The sequence below is a fragment of the Macaca fascicularis genome, chromosome 5 (assembly GCF_037993035.2).
Source record: "Macaca fascicularis isolate 582-1 chromosome 5, T2T-MFA8v1.1".
NCBI lineage: Eukaryota > Metazoa > Chordata > Mammalia > Primates > Cercopithecidae > Macaca > Macaca fascicularis.
Genome location: NC_088379.1, coordinates 48,617,421 through 48,631,361, shown reverse-complemented (window position 1 = coordinate 48,631,361; position 13,941 = coordinate 48,617,421). Strand labels below are relative to the sequence as shown.

Here is a 13,941-nt window from a genome sequence, read left to right as displayed (position 1 = left end):
ACTTCTTGGTATATATCCAAATGAAAGAAATTAGTATTGAAGAAATATCTGTACTCCCACATTCACTGCAGCATTTTTCACTGGAGTCAAGAAATATAATCAACCTAAGTGTCCATTGACAGATGAATGGATAAAGAAAATGCAGCTATACACAAACATGTGTATGTATGGAATAGTATTCAGCCTGAAAAGAAGAAATCTTGTCATTTGTAACAACATGGATGAACCTAGAGGACATCATGCTAAGTGAAATAATCCAGACCCAGAAAGGCAAATACGTCATGATCTCATTTATATGTAAAATTTGAAAAAAATTGAACTCGTGGAAGCAAAGAGTAGAATGGTGGTTGCCAGGGGCTGGGGGAGATGAGGGTTGAGAAGATGTTGGTGAAATGATACAAAGTTTCAATTTGACAGGATGAAAAATTTCTGGAGATCTATTGTAAAGCATTGTGACTGTAGTTAATAATAATGTATTGTATATTTGAAAATTGCTATGAGAGTAGATCTTAAATACTCTCATCACAGTTTTAAAATTAAGACATGCCTTCTACTTATGCCTTTGTTATTTTCATAATTAAACTGAGTGAGAAAGCAAATCTAGCTCCCTTCACAGTTGGTTTGGATCAATCTGCCATTGTGGTTAGCCAAAAATATTTTATTTGGATTTCTCTGCACTCCTGCTACATAAAGAATAATGACACAAGAAAATCCTTTCCTTCCCTGATTTTCTAGCTTCAAGAAACCATCTCAATAAGCAAAAGGAGGGAATCCTTCTATTTTACTTCTACCATTACTAGTGGAAATTCTAAGGTTGCTTTTGCAGCTACTGTTAAACCACAAGCATTCACTATGCACTATTCTAACAACTTTTTGTGCCATGCATGCTTCATATAGCCTTAGGAGGTAACCACTACTATTTTTCCCATTTTTAGATGAGGCACTTGAGGCTCAGAGAGGTTAAGCAACTGGCCCACAGTTGCCCAGCTGTTCACTGGCAAGAGTGAGGATTTGAGCCAGACAAATGACCCCAGGGCCCAGGCTTTTCCTAGTCACATTACACTTACACAGGGTAAGATCAATACAGGAATTGGAACAAATTGAGACTTGGTGATAATTCTCCTCATATTCATCACCTACACTTTGGTACAATTTTTTCTTGTTGTAAGGAGGGACAAGGAAGAAAAAGAGAATGGAGAAATTTCTTTCTTCCCCCAACAAAATGAGAAATGTCTATAGCTATTAGCTGGTAAAAGTGATAGAAATGTCAAATAATAATAATGTATACGATATGCTCTGTGTTTGACTTTATGTAGAAGTTTCCTCTCACTATCCAGTCATGGGGGAGAAAAGAGCACATACTCCATCTCGTATGTTTTGCTGCAAATAGATTTCTCTTCTAAAAACAAAACAAGGCCAGGCATGGTGACTCACATCTGTAATCCCAGCACTTTGGGAGGCCAAGGCAGGTGGGTCACCTGAGGTCAGGAGTTTGAGACCAGCCTGACCAATATGGTGAAACTCTGTCTCTACTAAAAATACAAAAATTAGCCAGGCATCAGGGCATGAACTGGTAGTCTTAGCTACTTAGGAGGCTGAGACAGAAGAATTGCTTTAACCTAGGAGACAGAGGTGGCAGTGAGCTGAGATCGCGCCACTGCACTCCAGCCTGGGTGACAGAGCAAGACTCCATCTCAAAATATATATATATATATTTCACATGGTAATGAATTTTTCACATGCAATGTAAATGAATTATCCATGATCCATAGTCTCAATCCTAACTGCACATTAAAATAAACTGAAAATAATTTTTTAAATCCCAAAGCCCAGGTACCACACCAGGAGGTCCTGATAAATTGGTCTGGGGTTGGTCCCAGGCAGTGGTATTTTTTTTAATTAATAATTATTTTTTGCTGCTTATTTTATTTTATTCTATTTTTTATTATAATTTAAGTTCTAGGGTATATGTGCACAACATGCAGGTTTCTTACGTATGTATCCATGTGCCATGTTGGTGTCTTGCACCCATTAATTTGTCATTTACATTAGGTGTATCTCCTAATGTTCCCCTCCCCCCTCCCCCCACCCCTCGACAGGACCGTGTGTGTGATGTTCCCCTTCCTGTGTCCAAGTGTTCTCATTGTTCAATTCCTACCTATGAGTGAGAACATGCTGTGTTTGGTTTTTTGTCCTTGCAATAGTTTGCTGAGAATGATGGTTTCCAGCTGCATCCATGTCCCTACAAAGGACATGAACTCATCCTTTTTTCCGACTGCATAGTATTCCATGGTGTATATGTGCCACATTTTCTTAATCCAGTCTGTCATTGATGGACATTTGGGTTGGTTCCAAGTCTTTGCTATTGTGAATAGTGACACAATAAACATGCCTGTGCATATGTCTTTATAGCAGCATGATTTATAATCCTTTGGGTATATATGCAGTAATGGGATGGCTCGGTCAAATGGTATTTCTAGTTCTAGATCCTTGAGGAATCACCACACTGTTTTCCACAATGGTTGAACTAGTTTACAGTCCCACCAGCAGTGTAAAACTGTTCCTATTTCTCCACATGCTCTCCAGCACCTGTTGTTTCCTAATTTTTTAATGATTGCCATTCTCACTGGTGTGAGATGGTATCTCATTGTGGTTTTGATTTGCATTTCTCTGATGGCCAGTGATGATGAGCATTTTTTCATGTGTCTGTTGGCTGTATGCATGTCTTCTTTTGAGAAATGTCTGTTCATATCCTTTGCCCACTTTTTGATGGGGTTGTTTGTTTTTTTCTTGTAAATTTGATTGACTTCTTCGTAGATTCTGGATATTAGCCCTTTGTCAGATGAGTAGATTGCAAAAATTTTCTCCCATTCTGGAGGTTACCTGTTCACTCTGATGGTAGTTTCTTTTGCTGTGCAGGAGCTCTTTAGTTTAATTAGATCCCATTTGTCAATTTTGGCTTTTGTTGCCGTTGCTTTTGGTGTTTTAGACATGAAGTCCTTGCCCATGCCTATGTCCTGAATGGTATTGCCTAGGTTTTCTTCTATGGTTTTTATGGTTTTAGGGCTAACATTTAAGTCTTTAATCCATCTTGAATTAATTTTTATATAAGGTGTAAGGAAGCGATGCAGTTTCAGCTTTCTACTTATGGCTAACCAGTTTTCCCAGCACCATTTATTAAATAGGGAATCCTTTCCCCATTTCTTGTTTTTGTCAGATTTGTCAAAGATCAGATGGTTGTAGATGTGTGGTATTATTTCTGAGTCCTCTGTTCTGTTCCCTTGGTCAATATGTCTGTGTTGGTACCAGTACCATGCTGTTTTGGTTAGGGTAGCCTTGTAGTATAGTTTGAAGTCAGGTAGCGTGATGCCTCCTGCTCTGTTCTTTTGGCTTAGGATTGTCTTGGCAATGTGGGCTCTTTTTTGGTTTCATATGAACTTTAAATTAGTTTTTTCCAATTCTGTGAAGAAAGTCATTGGTGGCTTGATGGGGATAGCATTGAATCTATAAATTACCATGGGCAGTATGGCCATTTTCATATTGACTCTTCCTATTCATGAGCATGGAATGTTCTTCCATTTGTTTGTGTCCTCCTGTATTTCGTTGAGCAGTGGTTTGTAGTTCTCCTTGAAGAAGTCCTTCACGTCCCTTGTAAGTTGGATTCCTAGGCATTTTATTCTCTTTGAAGCAATCGTGAATGGGAGTTCACTCATGATTTGGATCTCTGTTTGTCTGTAATTAGTGTAAGAGAATGCTTGTGATTTTTGCACATTGATTTTGTATCCTGAGACTTTGCTGAAGTTGCTTATTAGCTTAAGGAGATTTTGGGCTGAGACAATGGGTTTTCTAAATATACAATCATGTCATCTGCAAACAGGGACAATTTGACTTCCTCTTTTCCTAATTGAATACCGTTTATTTCTTTCTCCTGCCTGATTGCCCTGGCCAGAACTTCCAACACTATGTTGAATAGGAGTAATAAGGGAGGGCATCCCTGTCCTATGCCCATTTTCAAAGAGAATGCTTCCAGTTTTTGCCCATTCCATATGATATTGGCTGTGGGTTTGTTATAAATAGTTCTTATCATTTTGAGATATGTCCCATCAATACCTAGTTTATTGAGGGTCTTCAGCATGAAGCACTGTTGAATTTTGTCAAAGGCCTTTTCAGCATCTATTAAGATAATCACGTGGCTTTTGTCTTTGGTTCTGTTTATATGCTAGATTACTTTTATTGATTTCGTATGTTGAACCAGCCTTGCATCCTAGGGATGAAGCCCACTTGATCATGGTGGACAAGCTTTTTGATGTGCTGCTGGATTCGCTTTGCCAGTGTTTTATTGAGGATTTTTGCATCGATGTTCATCAGGGATATTGATCTAAAATTCTCTTTTTTTGTTGTGTCTCTGCCAGGCTTTGGTATCAGCATGATGCTGGCCTCATGAAATAAGTTAGGGAGGATTCCCTCTTTTTCTATTGATTGGAATAATTTCAGAAGGAATGGTGCCAGCTCCTCCTTGTACCTCTGGTAGAATTCAGCTGTGAATCCATCTGGTCCTGGACTGTTTTTGTTGGTAGGCTATTAATTATTGCCTCAATTTCAGAGCCTGTTATTACTCTATTGAGAGATTCAACTTCTTCCTGGTTTAGTCTTGGGAGGGTGTATGTGTCCAGGAATTTATCCATTTCTTCTAGATTTTCTAGTTTATTTGTGAAGAGGTACTTACAGTATTCTCTGATAGTAGTTTGTATATCTGTGGGATTGGTTGTGATATCCCCTTTATCATTTTTTATTGCATCTATTTGATTCTTCTCTTTTCTTCTTTATTAGTTTTACTAGTGGTCTATCAATCTTTTTTTTATTTGATAGATTTTTTTTTGAAGATTCGCATTTCTTTTTACTATCTTTTTTTTATTATTACAGTGTAAGTTCTAGGGTACATGGGCACAATGTGCAGGTTTGTTACATATGTATACTTGTGCCATTTGGTGTGCTGCACCCATCAACTCATCAGCACCCATCGACTCGTCATTTATATCAGGTATAACTCCTAATGCCTTCCCTCCCCCTGCCTCCCTCCCCATAATAGGCCCCGGTGTGTGATGTTCCCCTTCCAGAGTCCAAGTGATCTCATTGTTCAATTCCCACCCATGAGTGAGAACATGTGGTGTTTGGTTTTCTGTTCTTGTGATAGTTTGCTGGGAATGATGGTTTCCAGCTGCATCCATGTCCCTACAAAGGACATGAGTTCATCCTTTTTTATCGCTGCATAGTATTCCATGGTGTATATGTGCCACATTTTCTTAATCCAGTCTGTCACTGATGGACATTTGGGTTGATTCCAAGTCCTTACTATTGTGAATAGTGCCACAATAAACATGCCTGTGCATGTGTCTTTATAGCAGCATGATTTATAATCCTTTGGGTATATACCCAGTAATGGGATGGCTGGGTCATATGGTATTTCTAGTTCTAGATCCTTGAGGAATCGCCACACTGTTTTCCACAATGGTTTAACCAGTTTACAATCCCACCAACAGTGTAAAAGTGTTCCTATTTCTCCACATCCTCTCCAGCACTGTTGTTCCCTGACCTTTTAAGGATTGCCATTCTAACTGGTGTGAGATGGTATCCCATTGTGGTTTTGATTTGCATTTCTCTGATGGCCAGTGATGATGAGTATCTTTTCATGTACCTGTTGGCTGTATGCATGTCTTCTTTTGAGAAATGTCTGTTCATATCCTTTGCCCAATTTTTGATGGGGTTGTTTGCTATTTTCTTGTAAATTTGATTGACTTCTTTGTAGGTTCTGTATATTAGCCCTTTGTCAGATGAGTAGATTGCAAAAGTTTTCTCCCATTCTGTTGGTTGCCTGTTCACTCTGATGGTAGTTACTTTCACTGTGCAGAAGCTCTTTAGTTTAATTAGATCCCATTTGTCAATTTTGGCTTTTGTTGCCGTTGCTTTTGGTGTTTTAGACATGAAGTCCTTGCCCATGCCTATGTCCTGAATGGTATTACCTAGGTTTTCTTCTAGGGTTTTTATGGTTTTAGGTCTAACATTTAAGTCTCTAATCCATCTTGAATTAATTTTCATATCAGGAGTAAGGAAAGCATCCAGTTTCAGCTTTCGACTTATGGCTAGTCAATTTTCCCAGCACCATTTATTAAATAGTGAATCCTTTCTCCATTTCTTGATTTTCTCAGGTTTGTCGAAGATCAGATGGCTGTAGATGTGTGGTATTACTTCTGAGGGCTCTGTTCTGTTCCATTGGTCTATATCTCTGTTTTGGTACCAGTACCATGCTGTTTTGGTTACTGTAGCCTTGTAGTACAGTTTGAACTCAGGTAGCATGATGCCTCCAGCTTTGTTCTTTTGACTTAGGATTGTCTTGGCAATGTGGACTCTTTTTTGGTTCCATATGAACTTTAAAGCAGTGTTTTCCAATTCTGTGAAGAAACTCATTGGTAGCTTGATGGGAATGGCATTGAATCTATAAATTACCTTGGGCAGTATGGCCATTTTCACGATATTGATTCTTCCTATCCATGAGCATGGTATGTTCTTCCATTTGTTTGTGTCCTCTTTGATTTCACTGAGCAGTGGTTTGTAGTTCTCCTTGAAGACGTCCTTTACATCCCTTGTAAGTTGGATTCCTAGGTATTTTATTCTCTTTGAAGCAATTGTGAATGGAAGTTCATTCATGATTTCGCTCTCTGTCTGTTACTGGTGTGTATAAGAATGCTTGTGATTTTTGCACATTGATTTTGTATCCTGAGACTTTGTTGACGTTGCTTATTAGCTTAAGGAGATTTTGGGCTGAGATGATGGGGTTTTCTAAATATACAATCATGTCATCTGCAAACAGGGACAATTTGACTTCTTCTTTTCCTAATTGAATACCGTTTATTTCTTTCTCCTGCCTGATTGCCCTGGCCAGAACTTCCAACACTATGTTGAATAGGAGTGGTGAGAGAGGGCATCCCTGTCTTGTGCCAGTTTTCAAAGGGAATGCTTCCAGTTTTTGCCCATTCCGTATGATATTGGCTGTGGGTTTGTCATAAATAGCTCTTATTATTTTGAGATATGTTCCATCAATACCAAATTTATTGAGAGTTTTTAGCATAAAGGGCTGTTGAATTTTGTCAAAAGCCTTTTCTGCATCTATTGAGATAATCACATGGATTTTGTCTTTGGTTCTGTTTATATGCTGGATTATGTTTATTGATTTGCATATGTTGAACCAGCCTTCATCCCAGGGATGAAGCCCACTTGGTCATGATGGATAAGCTTTTTGATATGCTGCTGTATTCGGTTTGCCAGTATTTTATTGAGGATTTTTGTATCGATATTCATCAGGGATATTGGTCTAATATTCTCTTTTTTTGTTGTTGTGTCTCTGCCAGGCTTTGGTATCAGGACGACGTTGGCCTCATATAATGAGTTAGGGAGGATTCCCTCTTTTACTATTGGTTGGAATAGTTTCAGAAGGAATGGTACCAGTTTCTCCTTGTACCTCTGGTAGAATTCAGCTGTGAATCCGTTTGGCCCTGGATTTTTTTTGGTTGGTAGGCTATTTATTATTGCCTCAATTTCAGAGACTATTATTGGTCTATTCAGGGAATCAGCTTCTTCCTGGTTTAGTCTTGGGAGAGTGTAAGTGTCCAGGAAATTATCTATTTCTTCTAGGTTTTCTAGTTTATTTGCGCAGAGGTGTTTATAGTATTCTCTGATGGTAGTGTGTATTTCTGTGGGGTCGGTGTCATATCCCCTTTATCATTTTTTATTGTGTCTATTTGATTCTTCTCTCTTTTCTTCTTTATTAGTCTTGCTAGCAGTCTATCAATTTTGTTGATCTTTTCAAAAAACCAGCTCCTGGATTCATTGATTTTTTTTGGAGGGTTTTTTTGTCTCTATCTCCTTCAGTTCTGCTCTGATCTTAGTTATTTCTTGCCTTCTGCTAGCTTTCAATGTGTTTGCTCTTGCTTCTCTAGTTCATTTAATTGTGATGTTATGGTTTCAATTTTAGATCTCCTCCTTTCTCTTATGAGCGTTTAGTGCCAAAAGTTTCCCTCTACACACTGCTTTAAAGTGTTCCAGAGATTCTGGTATGTTGTATCTTTGTTCTCATTGGTTTCAAAGAACATCTATATTTCTGCCTTCATTTCGTTACGTACCCAGTAGTCATTCAGGAGCAGGTTGTTCAATTTCCATGTAGTTGAGCGGTTTTGATTGAGCTTCCTAGTCCTGAGTTCTAGTTTGATTGCACTGTGGTCTGAGAGACAGTTTGTTATAATTTCTGTTCTTGTACATTTGCTGAGGAGTGCTTTACTTCCAACTATGTGGTCAATTTTTGAATAAGTGCAATGTGGTGCTGAGAAGAATGTATATTCTGTTGATTTGGGGTGGAGAGTTCTGTAGATGTCTATTAGGTCCGCTTATTGCAGAGTTGAGTTCAATTCCTGGATTTCCTTGTTAACTTTCTGTCTTGTTGATCTGTTGAATGTTGACAGTGTTGTTGACAGGGGTGTTGACGTCTCCCATTATAATTGTATGGGAGCCTAAGTGTCTTTGTAAGTCTCTAAGGACTTGATTTATGAATCTGGGTTCTCCTGTATTGGGCACACATATACTTAGGATAGTTAGCTCTTCCCGTTGAATTGATCCCTTGACCACCATTATGTAATGGCCTTCTTTGTCTCTTTTGATCTTTGATGATTGAAAGTCTGTTTTATTAGAGACTAGGATTGCAACCCCTGCTTTTTTTTTTTTTTTTTTTTTTTTTTTTTTGTTCTCCATTTGCTTGGTAGATCTTCCTCCATCCCTTTATTTTGAGCCTATGTGTGTCTCTGCATGTGAGATGGGTCTCCTGAATGCAGCAAACTGATGGGTCTTGACTCTATTCTATTTGCCAGTCTGTGTCTTTTAATTGTACCATTTAGTCCATTTATATTTAAGGTTAATATTTTTATGTGTGAACTTCATCCTGTCCTTGTGGTATTAGCTGGTTATTTTGCTCGTTAATTGATGCTGTTTCTTCCTAGCATCGATGGTCTTTACATTTTGGCATGTTTTTGTAATGGCTAGTACCGATTGTTCCTTTCCATGTTTAGTGCTTCCTTCAGGATCTCTTGTAGGGCAGGCCTGGTGGTGACAAAATCTCTAAGCATTTGCTTGTCTGTAAAGCATTTTATTTCTCCTTCACTTGTGAAACTTAGTTTGACTGGATATGAAATTCTGGGTTTAAAATTCTTTTCTTTAAGAATGTTGAATATTGGCCCCCACTCTCTTCTGGCTTGTAGTGTTTCTGCTGAGAGATCTGCTGTTAGTCTGATGGGCTTCTCTTTGTGGGAAACCCGATGTTTCTCTCTGACTGCCCTTAACATTTTTTCCTTCATTTCAACTTTGGTGACTGTGACAATTACGTGTCTTAGAGTTGTTCTTCTCAAGGATTATCTTTGTGACGTTCTTTGTATTTCTTGAATTTGAAAGTTGGCCTGCCTTACTAGGTTGGGGAATTTCTCCTGGATGATATCCTGAAGAGTGTTTTCCAACTTGGTTCCATTTTCCCCGTCACTTTCAGGCACACCAATCAGATGTAGATTTGGTCTTTTCACATAATCCCACACTTCTTGGAGGCTTTGTTCATTTCTTTTTCCTTTTTTTCTCTAGACTCCTCACTTCATTTCATTCATTTGATCTTCAATCATTGATACTCTTTCTTCCAGTTTATCGAGTCAGTTACTGAAGCTTGTGCATTTTTCACATATTTCTCGTGTCATGGTTTTTATCTCTGTCAGTTCATTTATGGCCTTCTCTGCATTGATTATTCTAGTTATCCATTCTTCCATTCTTTTTTCAAGATTTTTAGTTTCTTTGCACTGGTTACGTAGTTCCTCCTGTAGCTCTGAGAAGTTTGATCAGCCGAAGCCTTCTTCTCTCAACTCATCAAAGTTATTCTCTGTCCAGCTGGTCCATTGCTGGTGATGAGCTGCGTTCCTTTGGAGGGGGAGATATGCTCTGATTTTTTGAATTTCCAGCTTTTTCCTCATCTTTGTGGTTTTATCTGCCTTTGGTCTTTGATGATGGTGAGGTAGTGATGGTGTTTTGGTGTGGGTGTCCTTACTGTTTGTTAGTTTTCATTCTACTTGTCAGGGCCCTCAGCTGTAGGTCTGTTGGAGATTGCTTGAGGTCCACTCCAGACCCTGTTTGCCTGGGTATCAGCAGCGGAGGCTGCAGAAGATTGAATATTGCTGAATAGTGAGTGCTGCTTTCTGATTCTTGCTCAGGAAGCTTAGTCTCGGGGGTGTACCCCACCTTTTGAGGTGTGAGGTGTTGGTCTGCACCTAGAGGGGGATGTCCCCCAGTTAGGCTACTCAGGGGTCAGGGACCCCCTTGAGCAGGCAGTCTGTCCGTTCTCAGATCTCAGCCTCTGTGCTGAGAGATCCACTGCTCTTCAAAGCTGTCAGACAGGGTCATTAACATCTGCAGAGGTTTCTGCTGCTTTTTGTTTCACTGTGCCCTGTCCCCAGAGGTGGAGTCTACAGAGACAGGCAGAGACAGGCAGAAACAGGCAGAGACAGGCAGGCCTCCTTGACTTGCAGTGGGCTCCACCCAGTTCGAGCTTCCCAGAGGTTTTGTTTACCTACTTAAGTCTCAGCAATGGCTGGCACCCCTCCCCCAGCCTCGCTGCTGCCTTGTAGTTAGATCTCAGACTGCTGTGCTGGCAATTAGGGAGGCTCCGTGGGCGTGGGACCCTCCTGGCCAGGTGTGGTATATAATCTCCTGGTGTGCCATTTGCTAAGACCTTTGGTAAAGCACAGTATTAGGGTGGGAGTTGCCCAATTTTCCAGGTGTTGTGTGTCTCCATTTCTAAAGGGATTCCCTTCCCCCTTGCACCTCCCAGGTGAGGTGATGCCTTGTCCTGCTTCAGCTGTTGCTGGTCGGGCTGCACCAGCTGACCAGCACCGATTGTCCAGCACTCCTCAGTGAGATGAACCCGGTACCTCAGTTGAAAATGCAGAAATCACCCTTCTTCTGTGTCATTCGCATTGGGAGCTGGAGGCTGGAGCTGTTCCTATTCAGCCATCTTGCTCCAGATATCCATTTTGGTCTATCAATCTTGTTGATCTTTTCAAAAAGCCAGCTCCTGGATTCATTGATTTTTTTGAAGGATATTTTTGTGTCTCTATCTCCTTCAGTTCTGCTCTGATCTTAGTTATTTCTTGCCTTCTGCTAGCTTTCGAATGTGTTTGCTCTTGCTTCTCTAGTTCTTTTAATTGTGATGTTAGGGTGTCAATTTTAGATCTTTCCTGCTTTCTCTTGTGGGCCTTCAGTGCTAAAAGTTTCCCTCTACACACTGCTTTAAATGTGTCCCAGAGATTCTGATATGTTGTGTCTTTGTTCTCATTGGTTTCAAAGAACATCTTTATTTCTGCCTTCATTTCATTATGTAGCCAGTAGTCATTCAGGAGCAGGTTGTTCAGTTTCCATGTAGTTGAGCGGTTTTGATTGAGTTTCTTAATCCTGAGTTCTAGTTTGATTGCACTGTGATCTGAGAGACAGTTTGCTATGATTTCTGGTCTTTTACATTTGCTGAGGAGTGCTTTACTTCCAACTATGTGGTCAATTTTGGAATAAGTGCAATGTGGTGCTGAGGAGAATGTATATTCTGTTGATTTGGGGTGGAGAGTTCTGTAGATGTCTGTTAGGTCCGCTTGTTGCAGAGTTGAGTTCAATTCCTGGATATCCTTGTTAACTTTCTGTCTTGTTGATCTGTCTAATGTTGATAGTGGGCTATTAAAGTCTCCAATTATTATTGTGTGGGAGTCTAAGTCTCTTTGTAGGTCTCCAAGGACTTGCTTTATGAATCTGGGTGCTCCTGTATTGGGTGCATATTTAGGATAGTTATCTCTTCTTGTTGAATTGATCCCTTTACAATTATGTAATGGCCTTCTTTGTCTCTTTTGAACTTTGTTGGTTTAACATCTGTTTTATCAGAGACTGAGATTGCAACAGGCAGTGGTATTCTTCAAAAGCTGTCCAGGTGAATCTAATGTGCAGCCAGAGTTGAGAATCCCATCAACCCAATGATGCTAACAGGCTTTCTCCCCACTTATTAGTTCCATCACTGACTGGCCATGTGACCCCAGTGAAGTTACTTCATGTTTTTAAGCTTGAGCTTCCTCATCTATTAAACAGGGATAATAAGAGGACCAGCCAATAAGGATTAATTGAGATAACACAAAAAGCACCTATAATAGGGTCTGGGACATAGGAGCATTCAAATACTAGCTATTGTGGGGGTGGCAGTTATGATGATGGTGATGATGATAATGTTAGCTTTTTTAACCTGAGGTTACAACATATTTCTTGATTCCAGAAAGCAAGCACCATAACTTCAACCCCAACCAGATTTTATCATCTTTGTCACAGGCTCCCTTACCCCGAATAAACCTCTAGGAGAAGATATAATTTTTAGCTCATTTTGAGGGAATATGTAGGTTCCATAGAGGGATGTGGTAGCTTATAACTGAACTACAACATAAAGGAACTCACCTGGGATTAAAATGAATTTTCTTGGGAACTTCTCTGTGGTCTACGACCACTTTCTGATTGTCTCTAAAATTAGTGGGGTCATCAGGGATCCTAAATTTTGCCATCTGAATTTCTGAATCACTCAGTTCAGCATGGGAGATTCTTGCATAACCCAACCTGTAGCAGAAACAGAAATTATTTGTAAAGGTTTTATTATTACATGGAAATCTAATGAGCTCCAAGTGATACCACCTTTGTTATTAAGCCAGTTTCCCACTTCTGAATCTACTCTGAATATCACAACTGGAATTAAGTTAAATTGTTAATCTAAATATTGGCAAAATATTGCTTATATGATATAAATGAATAAAGAATATGTATATAGATTTAATTAACTATTCTTAGCAACTTACTTTACTTTTTTTATACTAATGAATATTCTAGCCATGCAAATTGCCTCCCATACAATCATGTTTTGAGCTAATAACAGGAATTCTTCAGAATGACAGGGGTGTTTGCCTAAATTTTTTCTTACCTTTAAAAATACAAATGCCACATGAATATTTTCAGCCAAATTTCAAGTCTAAAATCAAAGATTTTTATATATCTGAAAAAAAAATCCATATCCTATTTTGGCTGAGAGCTTTCAATTCCTGGGGAAATTCAAAGTACTTTGTAGACATTATACAAAGAGTTCTTATTTGAGAAGCTCACGTGGAAAACAGGGGGAACCATTAACAACAAAGAATTAATTTTATTTTATTACATTGTGCTCTTCCAGAAAAAAGACTTAGGTCAGCTTCAGTCATTCATTTATTCAATGAAGCACATATGTATATATATGGAGTGCCTACCACATGCAAGCACTGTTCTGGGTGTTGGGGAATAAGTCACGAATAAAATGAAGTCTTGCCCTCATGGAACTTTCATTCTAGTAGGGAAGGATGCATTAAACACATATGTATGTTTACAATCAGTCAAGTAGTGATAGATAAGTAAGTATTGGGGTGAATGCAGAGTAACGATAACAGGCAGTGATAAGCAGCAGAGGTTGGTATCTTATGGTGGATGGTCAGGGCATACCTTTGCAATAAAGTGACACTAGAGCAAAAATTCAATGAAGAGAGGGATCAAGCCATAGAGATCCTGGAGAAATGGTGTTTAGGGAAGGGGAACAGCAAATGCAAAGGTCCTGAGGTGGAAATATGCTTGGTGTTTTGGGGGCCAACTCCACCATGACTGGAGTGATGTGCATAAGAGGGAACATGCAAAGCCTTCCTCACAGGCCACTATGAGGACCTCAGATTTCTTTTGTTGTTGTTGTTGTTGTTGTTTTTGAGAGTGAGATGAGAATCCATCAGAAGGGTTTGAAGCAGAGGTCTGTGACAGCTACCAGGTAGACAA

General features: G+C 39.4%; 1 protein-coding gene across 1 annotated transcript in view; it reads right to left on the bottom strand.

The window, feature by feature from the left end:
- The window catches only part of CWH43 (cell wall biogenesis 43 C-terminal homolog), an 89,703-nt gene that overhangs the window by 10,219 nt on the left and 65,543 nt on the right, over window positions 1-13,941 (bottom strand). Inside the window, exon 15 of the mRNA XM_005554882.4 lies at window positions 12,559-12,714. Coding sequence (XP_005554939.3) covers window positions 12,559-12,714 — 156 coding nt within the window. The remainder of the gene's footprint in view (window positions 1-12,558; window positions 12,715-13,941) is intronic.